Source organism: Furipterus horrens, unplaced genomic scaffold (genome assembly GCF_987537825.1).
Source record: "Furipterus horrens unplaced genomic scaffold, mFurHor1.1.pri manual_scaffold_1, whole genome shotgun sequence".
Taxonomy (NCBI): domain Eukaryota; kingdom Metazoa; phylum Chordata; class Mammalia; order Chiroptera; family Furipteridae; genus Furipterus; species Furipterus horrens.
This window is the reverse complement of record NW_028327171.1, coordinates 192417376-192435333: the sequence shown is the minus strand read 5'-3', so window position 1 is coordinate 192435333 and position 17958 is coordinate 192417376. Positions and strand designations below refer to the sequence as shown.

The window sequence follows — 17958 nt, the reverse complement described above, 5'->3', positions numbered from 1 at the left end:
GATCAGGAACAAGACAGGGGTCTGTTTTCACTACTCTTATTCAATACCTTACTGGAAGTCCTAGCCAAGTAATCAAACAAGAGGAAGAAATAAAAGACATCCAAATTGGAAAGGAGGAAGTAAAACTGTCATTATTTGCAGATGACATGATATCGTACATAGAAAATCGTAAAGACTCCACCAAAAAACTGTTAGATTTAATCAATGAATTCAGCAAAGTAGCAGGATACAAATTAATATTCAGAAATTGATAGCATTTGTTTACACCAGTACTTAACTATCAGAAAGAGAAACTAAGAAAACAGTTTCATTTACTATTGCAACAACAACAACAAAAAAGGTACTTAGGAATAAATTTAACCAAGGACGTGAAAGACTTGTACTGTACTCAGAAAACTAAAGGACATTGAAAAAGGAAATAGAGGAAGACACAGATAAGTGCAAACATATACAATGCTCATGGATAGGAAGAAATAACATCATTAAAATGTCCATACTACCCAGAGTAATGCCTATTAAAATACCAGTAATGTATTTCACAGATCTAGAACAAATATTTCAAAATTTTATATGGAACCAAAAAAAAGAACCTGAATAGCCTCAGCAATCTTGAGAAAGAAGAACACACAGTGTTCTCACAATACCTGATATCAGACTATTACTACAAGGCCATTGTAATCAAAACAACCTGGTACTGGCATAAGAACAGGCATAAAGAACAGAGAACACAAAAATAAACCCACGCCTTTCATGGTCAATAAATACTTGACAAAAGATTCCTGGCTGGTGTGGCTCAGTGGATTGAGTGCCAGCCTGCGAAACAAAGGGACGTCAGTTCAGTTCCCCCGTCAGGGCATATGCCTGGGTTGTAGGCCAGGTCCTTGGTTGGGGGCATGCAAGAGGCAACCACACATTGATGTTTCTCTTCCTCTCTTTCTCCCTCCCTTCTCCTCTCACTAAACATAAATAAATACAATCTTTATAAAAAATATTTGACAAAAGAGGCAAGAGCATACAATGGAGTAAATACAATCTCTTCAATAAATGGTGTTAGAAAAGTTGGAAGGTATGTACAAAAAAATTAAACTAGACCACTGACTTCCACCATACATAAGAATAAACTCAAAATGGATAAAAGACTAAATGTAAGTCATGAAACAATAAGAATCCTAGAAGAAAACATAGGCAATAAAATCTCAGACATCTTTTCTAGCAATATTTTTGCAATATATCTCTTAGGGAAAGGGAAACAAAGGAAGAAATTAAACAAATGGGACTACATCAAAATAAAAAGTTTCTGCACAGCAAAAGAAACCATCAGCAAAATGAAAAGGGCACCTACTGAATGGGAGAACATATTTACCAATTACACATCTGATAAGGGGTTAATTTCCAAAACACATAAAGAACTTTTACAACTCAACACCAAGAACACAATCCAATTATAAAATGGGCAAAGGACTTGAATAGACACTTACCCAAGGAGGACATACAGATGGCCAATAGAAATATGAAAAGATGCTCAACCTCCCTATTCATAGGAGAAATGCAAATTAAAACCACAATGAGATATCACCTCACACCTGTCAGAATGGCTATCAGCAATAAATCAACAAACAAGTGCTGATGAGGATGTGGAGAAAGGGGAACCCTTTTGCACTGTTGGTGGAAATGTAAATTGTTGCAACCACCGTGGAAAACAGCATGGAGATACCTCAAAAAGTTAAAAATGGCTCTTTGCGACTTCCACTGTGAGGATGAAGACCATTCTCAGCAATCAGACTGTCGACATCCCAGAAAATGTCGACATCACTCTGAAGGGTCGTACCGTTATTGTGAAGGGCCCCAGAGGCACCCTGCAGAGGGACTTCAACGTTGAACTCAGTCTCCTTGGAAAGAAAAAGAAGAGACTTCAGGTTCACAAATGGTGGGGGAATAGAAAGGAACTGGCCACCGTTCGCACCATCTGCAGTCATGTACAGAACATGATCAAGGGTGTTACGCTGGGCTTCCGTTACAAGATGAGGTCTGTGTATGTTCACTTCCCCATCAACGTTGTTATTCAGGAGAATGGTTCTCTTGTTGAAATCAGAAATTTCTTGGGCGAAAAATACATCCGCAGGGTTCGGATGAGGTCAGGTGTTGCTTGTTCAGTATCTCGGGCCCAGAAAGATGAGTTGATTCTGGAAGGAAATGACATTGAACTTGTATGAAATTCAGCTGCTTTGATTCAGTAGCGACAACAGTTAAAAACAAGGATATCAGAAAAATTTTGGATGGAATCTATGTTTCTGAAAAAGTAACAGTTCAGCATGCTGATGAATAAGATCGAAGTTGTCCAGCTATAGAAACAGCAAGATGCCGAATGATTCCTCACGGTTATTTGTGATATTCCTCACATTTGTATAATTTTAAGGATGCAATAAAAGCTGTGTACTTGGGGGGAAAAAAAGTTAAAAATGGATATGCCTTTTGATCCAGCGATCCCACTTCTTGGAATTTATCCAAAAAAACCAAAACACTAATTTGAAAGAATATAAGCACCCTTATGTTCATTGCATTGTTATTTACAATCACCAAGATATGGAAGCAGCCCAAGTGTCCGTCCATACTTGAATGGAGAAAAAGGCTGTGGTACATTTACACAGTGGAACAATGGAATATTATGTGGTCATAAAAAGAAGAAACTTACCTTTTGCGACAGCATGGATGGACCTGGAGATTATTATGCTAAGTGAAATAAGCCAGTTGGTGAAAGACAGATACCATATGATCTCTTATGTGTGGAATTAAGGAACAAAATAAAATGAGGAACAAAATAGAAACAGGAGCATGGATACATGGAACAGACTGAAAGCTGTCAGATGGGGGGGGTAGGAGGGGACTGGATGAAAGAGGGTGAGGGGACTAGTCCAGAAAGAGGGTGAGGTCTGTTCAGAAAGTATCCATCCATGGAATATGAAAAATGGAGACACTGATTAAAGATATGAGATAGAAGAAACAATGCACATAAGACAGTGATGCTTGGGACCTCACACAGTTCTCCCAATTGCCATCAGCTGCCCCATCATATTTTCCTGATTTCATTGACAGGCTGAAATCTCTTCCCTTTCAAAGGTGATTTTAGCTTTGGGAAAAGCCAGAAGTCACGGGGCACCAGATCTGGGCTGTAGGGGGGCTGAGCCACCTGGGTAATTTGATGTTTCACAAAAGAACTCTGCACAAGATGTGATGCATGAGCAAGCACATTGTGATGAAGCTGCCTATCACCAGGTGTGCAGGGCTGTAGCCTTTTGAATCATCCGAACAGTTTTCACAGAGGAATGTTCAAGCTTAAAGCAAAATTTGATGCAGATTTGTTGCTGTACTCAGTCATTTTGAATGCGACGGCCAAACAGTACACATGCTCACTCAGCAGCATTTTCTGCCCTCACTGACTAGTACAGTGAAGTCATCATTGTTCATGCATGCACATTCTAGTCCACTCTCCTTGGCTGCCAGGTTACATCGATATTGTGCAAACTGTTATATTAACAGTGGCTGGACTTTTTCCGGACCGACCTCGTATACAATACTCATAGACAGAGACAGCCGTGTGGTGATAGCCAGAGGGAATTGAAATTTTGGGGTGGGTGTGGGCAAAGGGGGAAAATATGGGAGCATCTGTAATAGTGTAAAACAATAAAAATAAAGAAGTAACTTAGTGTCTTCATTTTTATTCCTGTGACTACTTTGAATTAATGTTAGTTGTTTCACATTAATCAAAAACTTGAAATGTGGTTTATTTGACATTTTTCCCAGTGTGACTTGTAAGCTAATAATTGCTTAGTGTATGTTTATTATAAAATAACTTAATAAAAAGATTCATTCCTATTGTAGTCTTCTAAGATTCTAGTTTTTAGGGTTTACAGTACTTTATTTTATTATCGAAGTGTTGGTGTGGTGTAGTGGAAAGAGCCACTGGGCTTGGAACCAGAAAATTTCATTCCAAGTGTTTTCTTTGCCACTCACTACCCATAGAATCTAAATGAGTTTATGCAGCCTCTGTGAACATCAATTTCTCATAAGTAAGAAGGAGCTAACATTACATAGTCTGCCTTTGTCATACAGTGCTTCAGAGTCAGCAGTGATATAATATAGAGGAACAGATTATTAAGATGACATATTTCAGGATATGATGGGAAGAGGGTAAGGAATGGATTTGTGACCAAATAAGTTTAGGAAAAGTTGACTTTAGTGAAGGTGAATTCTTTTTTATTTTTTCCTTTTTATTTATTGGGGTGACACTTATTAACAACATTATACAGATTTCAGGTGCACAATTCCACAACACATCATATGGACACTGTGTTTGTTGTGTGTTCACTACCTGAAGTCAAGTCTCCTTCCATCACCATTTATCTCTTCTGTACCCTCTTCCACCTCCTGAAGGTGAATTCTTTATTGAGTTTTTTTATTAAGGAGAAGGCAGTTTTGTTAGAGAGTAACAACAAGAAGGAAGAAAGTCAGTGGGCACAAAATAAAGCCAGCTATCCTTTCAGTTTGTATTTACAATGCTCTCTAATACAGGGTAAAATAATTTATTTATGAATAACCAAAAGGTAAAATCTTATAAAACATTGTTTAAGGAATTGCACAGAAATTTAAAATTTATACCTATTGATGTTATTGAGTTTTCCCCCATTGATTTAATTTATTAGATTACTTTTCATCACTCACTAATTATTGGTACCTACCTATTTACCTATCTTTGTTCTAGCTAACATGGAGCAAAAAGAAAACATGAATCATGGTGGTTTGGAGATAAACTTGAATCTTATTGCTTCTAGAGAAGGCAAATTATATCAATCTAACAATAAATTTTCATTTAATTAAAATGAAACTTATCAAAGTGGTATATATATATATTCTATAGAGAATTTGAAAACTGATTTCTGTCTACTATACCTGGGGATTACATTTATACCAGCTACTTATTGAATGGTATGTATGCATCATTTATGTCTTTTAGGTTTACCTATTGGGATATGAGCATTATTTTATTAGGGATGTGCTTTCTTGGTTTTTCTCTTTTTGTATATTGATATTCCTTCTTTCGTATTATATTACTTTTAATTGGGTCAAGATCATTGAAGATCTGTGTGTGTGTTTCCATCTGTAAAATACCTTTGTTATAAAAGTTCAAACAAAAGAGCAAGTAAAATGCCCTGGCCAGTGTGGCTCAGTTGGAGTATCGTCCTACACACCAAAAGGTTGTGCGTTTGGTTTCTGGTCAGAGCACATACCTAGGTTGCGGGTTTGATCCCGTGTCAGGAAGCCTATGAGAAGCAGTCAGGAAGCAGTCAGTCACTGTTTCTCACATAATGTCCTCTCTCTCCTCTCTCTCTCTCTCTCTTTCTCTCTCTCTCTCCCCCCCCCCCTCTCTCTCTCCCTCCCTCTCTCCCTCTCCCCCCCCTCCGTCCCTCCCCCCCCCCCGCCCCCTCTGTAAAAGGAATGAAAAAATGTCCTCAGGTGAGGATTAAAAAAAAAAGTAATTAAAGAGAAAGAGCAAATAAAGTAAAAAAAAAAATCCTCTCCGTGCAAACACTTCAAGTGGTAATCCATGGGCAAGGATATCAATGTGCAATGGTGTTATGTTTAACATAAAGCTTTAATATAAGGTTTGGTGAGTAAACCAGGAATAACACAAGGAAAGGAGTTAAGGTCTTCTCTCTTCAGCCTGTTCTTTTGCCTTGGCCAGAAGAGTAGAAAAGTGATTTAACTGGAACTTGCTTCAATATACTTTTTTTCTGGATGTAGTTTGTTCTGATTCAAATCAAGAAAACTAAGGGAGGCATACTAGGTCCCAAACCCATATATCAGATTGTCCCTATACACATATACAATTTTTTAAAAACATACTAGTTTTATGTGCATGGAACTTAAAGAGTCAAATGTTTCTTCTATAAGACTTGATACCACTACTCTCCTAAAAACTAACATGGAAATAAATTTGCATTTTACTTCAAATATTAAAAAAAATAAGAAGACTTGTTACCAAAAATGCCACTACCTATGCGCGCATGCACATGTGCACGCACTCACTTGATCTATTCCCAGAAGTAAGAACTTTCTGCTCTTTTAGCTGATTCTTAGGGTATTTACCCCCATATCATTAAATCTATACTTAAAACACTATTTCTTGATTTTATTTCTCCAGTCACATGTATTATCTACTGACATCACTCTGGACGAATAGGAGCATGTGCTCTTTAGACGGCTCCCCCCACTTCTCTTTTTATCCCATCCTCCCAATATATTTAGGTCGGGTTACTGCTGTTCAGTGTTTATATTGTCATGACTGTATACTTGCAATTTACTGCTAAACTCTATACTTCTATTACATTTCCTTTCAGGGACATTATATTTTGGTTTTTCTGGAGTTAATAATTTTCTTTGGATTTTAAAATATATCTCTTTTTTGTATGTTTATCACTATTTCAACTCCAGACTTGCCCCCAGTTGATTAAATCTCTGTTAGTTTCATCTTAAAATTTTTTTTATCTCTTTTGGAGTCTTTAGGATCATTCTTTGGTTCTTTTCTCTCAGATGGGTAAGCTTCTCCAAAGTAGGTTCTTCCAGTCCCCTGTGTGCAGGGCGTATACCTGGCTCCCAGTGCTTTAGTAGCCAATTTGGGAAAGAAGGCTTGAGATGTGGGGTGGTCCTCAGTGTTCAGGATGCGATCTTCCATTTAATCCTTCTAGGTCAGGGTTTCTCAACCATCAGTTTATTGACATTAAGGGCCAGATAATTTATGGTTGTGAGGAGCTATTCTGTGCATTGTAGGGTGTTTAGCAGCATCCCTGTCATCTACCCACTAGGTGCCAGTAGCACATACACTCCCTCCAATGTGACAACTAGAAATGTCTGCAGACATTACATGTTCCCTGTAAGGCAAAATTGCCCACCCCCCTTGAGAATTAATGCTTTAACTACAGAGTTAATAGTAGAACTGAGCCCTTTTATTCATGAGAAATGACCTTGTATTTTCTTTCCCCTGGAATTTATTTACTAAAAACTTCATTAATAAATACAGAATGTTTTCTGGTAATACTGTATGTGATAAATTGACCCCTGATTGATAAGTGCATATGGATCAAGAAGATGGTGAGTGAACTTTAGAAGCCTATGAAAAGACACAGACCTTGACTTCCAGTTGTGCAGTGTGTGACTCTTGTAGGTTAGCATGAACACGTCTCTTGAGGGGCCCTGGAACCTACATGCATGAGCTGTGATAATGTACTACTGGTTCTGTGGAGCAGGAAATTTTTTCTAAGCCAGGCGATTTCTGTACTTACTTCATAAAATCTATTTCTCTTAGCAACAGTTGGTCCACAAAAGACCTCTCTTAGGCTGTATAGATAATCTTTTGAAGAGAGCATGCCTCATGCTAACATGCTCTCTTTGCCTTCCTATGAACTTAATGAACCTGGTGCCAGGCTATGGTCTGTTGGGTCTTGTCAGTGAATATCAATCTAAACCGGAGACTGCTGCTGGTTGGCAAATAAAGGAGAGGATCTTAAATATGCTTTCAACCAATCCTCCTTCTTTTAGTCCTACTTTCACTTTTGCTGCTTCTGGAGACTTTTGAGGTTACATAATATAAATTGGGGTGCTCCTCTGCTTTTCGCCAGTGCTGGCTTAGCATTTAGCTTTTCTTAGGCCTGCTGAATTAGTTACCACTCAGCTATATGCTTTCTAGCTTCCAAAATTTTGCCATATCTTCTTGTAAGTTTGTTTTGAAAACAAACAAACCACACCAAAAAACCTTTTATTTTTATCTTTTTTGGTAGGATTTGGGGAGTAAGTGGAGGTACCTCATTGTCCATTCACAGTTTCCTTCTCATGTCTACAGTTTGTTGACCTGAAGTGCCCAAGGTGCAGTTCTCAGATTACCTTTCTGTCTGTAGCCACTCCTTTTGTGATCTTACGCATTGACAACACCCAAGTCTTAATACCCTATTTTTATTTAAGACACACTTTGCCCCCCACATCATCATCTCTCTAAAATAATTGTTCTCAACTGGGAGCTATTTTGTCCTCCAGGGGACATTCAGTAATGTCTGGAGACATTTTTCATTGTCAGTGATACAGGGATACTACTGGCATATAGTGTGCAAAGGTCAAGGGTGCTGCTGAAATCCTACAGTGCACGTGAGAATTCCCACAACAAAGAATGATCTGACCCAAAATAGTGCCAAGGTTGAGAAATCATGTTCTGAAATCAGGTGGCATCTATCACTCTCTGTCAGCAAAGTGGCAATTATCCTTTGTTATGTGAAGCCTTCTGTTGACAGTTTCTGATAAAGATCAAGCAAGTACCAACATGTAATCATCTTAGATTTGATGAAATAGAGTATCTTTATCCGGCGTGTCCCCTCAACTCCAGGCTCATACATTGTATCTCTAATCAATATTTATCTCTATTTGGGTATCTAATGGGTAGCTCAGATTTAACTAAGTGTATAACTGAAGCTCTGATCTTTTCCCTCTAACTTACTTCTTCTACAGTCTTCTCCATCTCAGTTAATGGCTCTTTTGTCCTTCCAGTTCATCAGGCAAAATCTTTCTGGTTTTTATCTACTTCTGTTTTTTATTTTTACCCTTCCCCCCTTTAATCCAGCAGTAAATTCTCTTGCCTTTACCTTCAAAATATGTCCAGAATTTGGTCATTTCGAACCACCCCCACTGCTACCAAGCCAGCATCATCTATTTCTTTAAGATTTTATTTATTTTTAGAGCAAGGGGATAGGTGGGAGAGAGAGAGAGAGAAACATCACTCAGTTGTATCTCATATGTGCCCAGTCCAGGGACCTATCCTGCAACCCAGGCATATGCCCTGACCAGGAATCAAACTGGTGACCTTTTGCTTTGCAGGATGATGCCCAACTAACTAAGCCACACCAGCCAGGGCCAAGCCGGCATCATCTTGACATAAATTTTTGTAAAAGCCTCCCAACTGGTCTTCCTTCCTGTGTTCATCTTCCCCTTAACAGCCTGTTACCCACACGACAGTCAGTACTATTAAAAGCTACATCATATCTTGCCCCTCCTCTTTGCAAATCCAAAGGCTTTGGTTTGTATCTGTCAGTATAAAGCCAGAATCCTTACAGTGGCCAACAGGGCTTTACTGGATCTGCTTTCCTGTTACTTCTGCCCTATTTTCCTTTCTTCCCTACTCCTTTACTCTGCCAGCCATACTGCCTCTTCATTGTTCTTTGCCAGAAGTCAGACCACCTCAGAGCCTTTTCACTAGTCCCCTGCTTGAACACCCTCCCCTATCATAGACCTTTCAAGGATTTGCCCAAGTGTCGCTTTCTCTGATCACCCTAGTTTGATGTTGAACACCTCTTCTTCTGCCTTGTGATTACTTTTATCTCTCTTTTCTCTTTTATGCTTCTCTTTATTTTATCTGCCTTTAACATACACATGTTTTACTTCTTTTTATTCTGCTCATCTGTCTCCTCTCTTGAGTATAAGCTCCAAGAGGAGAGAGAATTGTTTTTAAAATTTTGATTTCTGATGTATCTTGAGCACCTAGAATGTTATTTGGCTCATAAGAAGCTCTCAGATATTGTCTAGAAGTCTGCACTCTTAACATTATCAGCAGTTATTTTCTTTGAAGATGGTAGATCTAGTGCCACAAATGAAATAACATGAAAACTGAAAAGTGAAACTTGTTTTTTACAAATAGGTGCTTTAGAGGCAGTAATTATCCCTGTGTTAAGGAAACCCAAGACAGAAGTTACTTTCAGCTGCAGTTTAGTGACACAAAAAGCAGAATAATCAATTTGAGATTTTTTTTTTTCTCATAATGGAGACGTAGATAGTCAAACTGCCCATCTGAAAATAAAATAATACTATGATTTTTCTTCCTACTCCTTGGTCTCAAAGCCAGCAGGCATAGACACAGTACAATTTCACATCAGGAAGAGTATGTCTTTTTTTCTGAGTTTCTCTCTCTTGACTCTTACTGAAATACATGTTATCTCACTTAAGCCTCGCACTATCCCTTCGGTAGGAGTATTGTTCCAAAGAAGAGATTTAAGTAGGTCAAATAACTTGAGAAATCTGTATTTGAATTTCAAAACTAAACACTTGCCTTTCAGTTTTTATCAATATCTTAAAAATAAAGTGAAGCTGATTGTTAAAAATGATTATTTCCAGAATGTTAAAGAATGTTTTGGCATAAAAATATTTTCCATGGATAAACATAAAAATTAATTATAGAGTAATTTCATCAATGTTCTTATGAAACCTATCAGTAATGTTTATTTGCTAATTTTTTAAATTAGAATTCATTGTACTTGAAATAAATTCTTTAGATCTTAACCAATGTGAAATAAATGTTGCAGATAATTTTCTGTCATCTTGGTGGTGTTTTTATTCATATTAACTGATTAAAACAATACTTTTCAATAAGACAGCAGTTTGTAAATTTAAATGACAATTGCATGTTATAAATTTTATATAAATGGTGTTTACTGATAAAAAGTTAATGATTAAATATGTCTTTTCTGGTGAGATTTAAACTTTAATGTCCTCTGAATTTGGAATTTTATACATGAAAATGTATTTTTAAAATGAAAATGATTTTAAAAGCCGTCACCGTAGTTTATGACAGATTTAAAAGGGGTTTTGCCTAATCTTAATACTTGATGATTTTATCATATATTATGATAAAATATTTTTTAGTATCTGAGCTACTGAGATTTGAATGTTACTGTTATCTTCTTCATATGTATAGGCATTATTACTAAACGAAATTTTTCATGGATACACTGACTCATAATATGCAACAAAGAGTATCATAGCTTCAAAGCAATTCTTTCATTTCCTTTACTTTTCGGAACTATTTCAAGAATTAATGTGTGTAGAAATTTTGAGGTATTGGAAAGAAAACGGCAATTGTATTTGTAGCATCAGAGGAAAACCCCTACTGTCATTGAAGTCCATTGAATTATTCTTAGCAAACAACGCTTTGATCTGGAGTATTAACTGGGTGGGAGGGAACCACAGGGCTTTCTAAAACTTTGAGGCCTAGATATCTAAAAGATTGGGGTTATCAACTGAATTCTCAATTATTGCAGCTACATTTCTCTTAAAAGTCTAATTGCTGTGTTGCTACATCTCACAGAAATTTATTCACATGTACCAACTTGGTGTTTTAATTCCAGATTTTATTGGACTAGCCTAGTGAGTTAATAGCAGAAGGAATTGGTACCAAGTGAAAGAACAGCTGTAGACTTGGCAAAAGCCAGGGGAAATGTCTGGTTCTCACTTATAAACATGTTTCAAACACATTAATTGTCCCCATTGACTCCGGCATAAGTATCCTGATTCTTTTTGTGTGTATTTCTTAGAAATCTGTGCAGTTCTTCTCTGCAGAGGTAAAAAGGCATCTCTATTTGGTTTTAAGTCTAGTTTGTTTTTCTTCTTTGTTTTGTGTTGTGGAGGGCTAGTAAAATTCTTTTTAACAAGAATAGACATATATTCATCTGTCTTTAAAGTTAATAAGGACTATAAAATATAAAAGAAATAGCTTTAAAAGCCTTCAAATACTCACTGGCTATATTATGGCCAGTAAAAGGAGAGGAGTAAAGGGGGGTGGCGAGAAACTATAGCAGCTACTATACTGAATGCTTACTCTGTGGTGAGCATTGTGCTGTGCATATCTTAACACACCTGCCTGGGACCCGTGGAATGGGTGCCATTGCTTCTGTTTCACAGCGGAAGGAACTAAGGCTGAGAGTGACTAAATAACTTCACCAGGGATTTGGACCCAGACATTCTGATTGTAGAGCTCATACTGCAATACCATGCTGCTTCATCACAGAATTGAAGGAGAATCAAGACAAGGCTGGAATGGCCAGGCCTCTTTTAAGATCCAGGCCTTGGAGACAGAGCTTACAGGGGCTGGAAAAAAAAGGCAAAACGATTTATGCAGTAACATCCCCATCTTGTGGTGGTGGTTAGTATATTTCTGAATATAGTTAAAAATTAACAGCTCTTAAGCTATCTCTCATCTAAATGAATTGAGACTTATAAAATTCAGATGAGGGCTGAATTCTAATTCTAATAGAATTCTATTTCTAGCAACCTTTGGGGATAAATACTATTACTACCCCATTTTACATATGAGGAAACAGGTTAAATAATAAGTTCAGAGTCACATTGCCAGTAAATTGCTGAGCTGGGGCTTGAACCCAAGCATGCTGGGTCAACATTCTCAACTACCATGCCAGCTTTTTTTTTTTTTAATTTTGTGAAAAGTGCATACACATGTCAGTAAAAGGGGAATGTAAATCTGCTTTATTGAAACACCAGTGTGTGTTCACAAACCTCCACTTCTTCCAGTTGTAATCTAAGATGTTAGCTATCAAAAGGAAGGGCTTAATTTGTAACCATGACTTTAGTATGATGCTATTTCTTGATTTATGGTTTGGCTCCTATGTTCAGATCAGTGCTACTCTATATATTCCCCCTTCCTCCCCACCCCGCGTAAGATTCTGGCTCATAAATCATACTTCATTTTAACATGTTTCAGATTCAGTTCAAAAGAGTAGTGGTCCATTACTTTGCAGAGATTTGTGGAGAGTTGTTTTTTTTTTTTTATATAGATTGATGGAAAATTTGATAGTTTTATAACAAACGGAAGTTTTGGAACTGAGAATGTTTAGAGGAAAATTTATGTGGAGAATTGACTCTCAAATTTCATTTCTATTATGTGTTTTGAACACAGCTTTCAGATATAAAGTAGTGGTTAAGAGTAGGTAAAAATTAGACTGGGGAGATCATTTTCTTTGTAGAAAAATAAGTGTTTTGTGTAAGTGGACCATACTTAACATTAAATAAATTGCTCTTATTATTCCATAATCCCTTTTCTTCTTTGTTAATGTAACAACATTTAATCTTTGCATATGTACTATTTTCTATTTTTTTTGTCACTTTGCACATGTATTTATTATTGGTAAGTATGTATTGAATTTTAATAGCTAGACTATTCCATCATACTGTTTAATATGGTACATAGGCAGTCTTTTCTTTCTGAACACTTTAGATTTAGTTTTTTTTTTAATTAATAAGCATTTGGAAGTAAGTGAACTTGTGTGAGAGTCCAGAAAAAATAGATTTTTTGAAACTTTTATTTTGAAGTAATATCAAACTTAGGAAAACATGAAAGAATAGTACAAAGAACTCGTGAAACTCATTGCTCAGATTCACTAATTTCTAACATTTTGCCACATTTACTTTATTATTCTTTTAACATAAATTTTTTCCTCAACTATTTGATAGTTAATTGCATTAATCATACCCCTTTGGCCATCAGTACATTAGTCTATTTCCTAAGGATGAGTATATTGGCAATATAGATTTGATAGTCCTCGCATTGATATAGTGATTGACACAGTGTTAGAGAATATGTTTAATGAAAAAATGCAGAGGGAGAAAAACAAAACCAGTCTTGATCCAACCAAGCATGTGGCATGAAGACCAAAAAATAGTTATTCATATATTCTCAGGCACAGCACTGGGCTGTAAGGGATAAAACTGAACATAATACATAATGTCCTTATGAGGTTATAATTTATTGTATGAGGAGAGGATGTCAATACCGATAAGCAAACAGGTAATTTCAGTACAGTGTGGTGGGCACTGATAGAAAAGACAGAAAACCTTCTTGGTTAAGAGGTCATTGATGACTTTGAGAATGAATTACAGATGCATCACAACTAGAGGGATAAAAACTTTGGAAAAAATAGATATATGCTAGATTATGAGGAATTGAGGGGTAAGTGGAGGAGGTACACTATAGCTGAATTCAGGAAATTTGGTGGTGAAAACGAGACTATAACAGTTTAAGGAGAGGAGGGCACTCAGAAGACTTGATTATTTTTCAGTCCTTCCTGCCACCAATAAGCTGGACTAGTTGAATATCAGAGACTGAGATATGAGAGGGGGAGTGAGTGGCATCTAGGACATGCTTAGCTTTGGATACATTTTAGTGATGAAGATCCTCAAAGGGATGTGATTTGCTCAGTAATGGAGGGAACTGAGATCATATGAAGAGATGGGAGGGTGAAATCAGAAGCCTGGAGAACTTGGAAGCTACTTAAAACAAGCTTAGAGTGAGTGAGGAGGAAAGCTAGAACGCTGCCAAACAGCAGTCAAGGCCCAGTTGAGGTTCAGAGCATGAACTGGTCATGGAAACAGTGTTTCTGCATAGATCACTCACAGAACTCTACTGTCCAGAAGTACAGTGAGGTTATCCTTAAATTATCAAAGGTCAGGATCATCTGGTTCTTACCTTTTTTATTTTTGCATAATATAATGAAAGGTGCATGTAACTTTTCATTACCATTTTGTTTCAACTATTCATTTCAGTGATCTTTTCTCTTCCTGCATGATAATGAGAACTGCCCTTTTCCACCTCCTTTACCTATCATTTTCTTCTTCCTGCATTTTCACAGCATGCTAGTTCTCTGAGATGTCCCAGCAAGCAGGCCAAGCGTCATATTGACTTCACAGAAGAACAGGCTGAGCTGACACCTGTAAGTTCTATAAGCATGTCCATGGGACTACTTAAACATCAATGAAAAGGAATGCATTCTTTGGAACTTTTGATGATGAAACCCTGTCATACACTTGAATTTTTCAATTAAAAGTCGAACCAAACTTAAAAATAAATGAGCAGAAGCAAATGAGCAACTCGGTGATACACCACTGACTGTTAATACTAGTGGTAAGACTATGTAGGTTGTAGCATATCTAATATAGAAAAGTTCTGTATTGGAACCTGAAAGCACATGCTTTTCTTTTTTATTCCGAAAATAAAGGCTTTTGTAAATTTCTTAAGATATTAACAAATATAGCTGTTTTTCAGAATGGGGATATCAAGTAGAACGACTGACTCTCTTGACTGATGCTACCTGAAAACCAAAATTTTTTTTTTTTTTTTTTTTAATGAAAAATGTATCCTCTGGTCACTAGATACCTGGTCAGTGTATGTTTCAGAGCTGCTCTGTTTTTTATGGTGGCCACATATGGCTACTAAGCACTTGAAATGCGGTTAATCCAAATTAAGATGTGCTATAAAGATAAAATGCACACTGGATTTCAAAGACTTGGTATTAAAAAAGAACATAAAATATCTCTGATATTTTTGTATTGATAACTTATTGAAATTACAAAAGTGTGGATATTTTCAGTTAAAAAAAAAGATACTGATATTAGCTTAATTCGCCATTTTCTTTTTAAATATGGTTACTAGAACATTTTAACTACATTTGTAGCTCATATTATTTTTCCATTGGTCAGCACTGCATAGAGAAAAACATTTCTCCAACCTCAGCTCCAAGCCCTACCCGACACTCATAAGCATCAACCATACTTACTGTAATACTTGCATTGTCATCTGCTTGTTTCTTCCACCCACACAGCAGTTTTCAGTTCTTCCCGTCCAATTACCCCCATTTTATAACAAATAGTTCATAATCTTTTTTCTATTTCAAGTGAAAGTGGTAGATAATGTAACTTACGTACCTATTTTTAATGAATTTAATGTCTTCATACCTAGTTTGGAGAAATAACAAAAATTAAATTTTAGGATAACGTATCTATTTTAGTTTTAAAATTTTTTTACAGGAAAAAGAAAGCAGAAATGTAGGGTGGACCCAAAATTAAGACATGTTATGATTGATAATAGCAGACACACAAAGTTGTATATGGCAATAGGAAACGGGAAATAACCTTAACTGCAGTATAGCGATAATGTGCTGAGACAGTTTGCAGACCATCAAAGAAAAGAAAATGGGAAGTACCAAATGCTTGCAAATGAGCTGAGTCTTACTTATAATTACATAATGACAGAATCATTCCCTGCCTTATAATGTTGGGATGAGGTAGTGATAAAATGTTTTCAATATTTTATTTTTTATTTTTTATAATATAGATTTCTCGTGCTATATTTTAAATAAGAGTAATGTGAAGTATTTTAAAACAATCTTTACTAATGAAACCCAGTGAAATTCCTGCATTTTTGTCTTTTCATTAATATACTAATAATTAGTTATTAATGCTGTTAAAAGGAATTTCAGATCTTTTCTGTCATTTACTTGCATATAACAGTGCAATCTGGTAATGACAGTTTTGGTACTGGCAACTCTTACTTCCAGCTAGGTTTCCATTGCTGAAATGATTTTGTAACATAATGGATAACTCTTGGTAAATTCTGAAGAAAAGAAAGTGCTGGCTTCCCTCAATTTATTTTACATGGTAAATAACATTCCTGGAAGAGTAATTGAATATTAAAATTATATATAAATACTTTGTGTTTGTACGTAAAATGGAATTAGGTTCAAAGCTTAGATTGCTATAAATAGGACTAGCCATCTGTGTGATTTTCATATAAGAACATTAAAAATTCATGTGTAATGTGGGACTTTTGTTGTTATTATGTGATATTGTTCCATTCTTACAGAACATCTAGCATTTCTGACTTCCCAATAAATACTCCCTCCTCTTTCTTATTGTGACAGCACAAAATATCCTCAGTGTTTTAGCAGAATGCCTCCTTGAGGGCAGCACCACCTCCATGGAGACCCCTAATATCTGTCCTCTCTCTTTCTGTCTCTACTCCCAGCCCATCCCCAGCTGCCTCTTACTCTTCCTCCAGGAGGTTTTTTGAGAAGTACTTTACTGAGCCCCTAATTTTTGAATTAGGTAGTACACCTTCTACTTGCTCCCATACTATTTAACACACTGTATTGTAGTTGTCGGTTTTCTCCCTATTAGTCTCTAAACCTGGTGAGAACAAGAAATGCCTGTCTCGGTCACCTTTGCATCTTCAGTGCCTGGCATGGGTGCAGGTTCAAAGTTGAATAAATGAAAGAAAATGGGCTAATAAGCCAGTAAAATGGATTAAGATAAGAATAAGCCACTGACTGTGTTGTTAGTGATAAATGAAGGGAAATATTAAAAGATCCCATTTAAGTAAAGCTCTGTCCATTTTTGTTACAGTAACATGGACCGAGACTGAAGGCTGATTTACTGACATGCCCAAACCACTCTCCTTTACTTTCCTAAGTCCTGCAGTTGCACACCACTCTTCTCATCCCTCTCGCATCTTTCTCTAGTAACCAGCTCTCCTGCCTCTCCTACCCCACCCACACCTCCTTTCTGAGGAATCCTAGAGCAGTGTAGGACTGGCTCCAGTAGAGGAAGGTAGATAAAGTAAGGCATTTATTGAAGGGAGGAATTGTTGCTTCTGATTCCTAGACTTTCAGGGTCTTTTTCCTGCTGCAAATACTTTTAGCTTAGATAGAGGGAACCTGGCCTCCCTCCCTGCTAGTGATAAACCAGTGAGTAGCTATAAATAACTGTCTCAGAAACAAATTTATGATCATGCCCACCTATAGTTTGTGGTCTCATTTTTTAGATGTGGTATATTTTGGAGGCACCAACTATAATAAATATATCCTCTTTTTATTATAAGCTATTTAAACCTTGAAAAAATTTTAACTGGTAACTTTTACTTTAGAGTCTTCAAATATTATTCAAGCTTAAACTTGAATGTAAGATCTGAAGCAGATCAATTTTTAAAATTTGAAATACAGTTTTCTAAAGATTGATGTTCTACACATTTTGAGAATGTTTTTCTGAGAAAATAAACTTTATGAGTAAGATAAATAGAAGTTTTTAAGTAAATTATTTTCTATGTATTGTATATAATTGTAGAAGGATATGTTTTTTTCCCCCATTACATGTGAATAGCAGAAAAATGAATGAGAGTAAAAGCAATCAAAGTTATAGTTGCTCTTTTAACTGTCAATCCCAGTTTTCTCCTCAGTCCTGATTGGTAACTTCAAATTAAATTGAATTTTTAGAAATCTCTGCTTACCTAGTGTCTTTATCTTCAGG

At 36.4% G+C, this 17958-nt stretch overlaps 1 protein-coding gene and 1 pseudogene across 1 annotated transcript in view; both read left to right on the top strand.

The window, feature by feature from the left end:
* RAPH1 (Ras association (RalGDS/AF-6) and pleckstrin homology domains 1) overlaps nt 1–17958 on the top strand; it is an 85694-nt gene that overhangs the window by 34498 nt on the left and 33238 nt on the right. The window contains 1 exon segment of the mRNA XM_090282845.1: nt 14511–14591. Coding sequence (XP_090138971.1) covers nt 14511–14591 — 81 coding nt within the window.
* On the top strand, nt 1734–2442 carry LOC150022537 (large ribosomal subunit protein uL6 pseudogene; annotated as a pseudogene).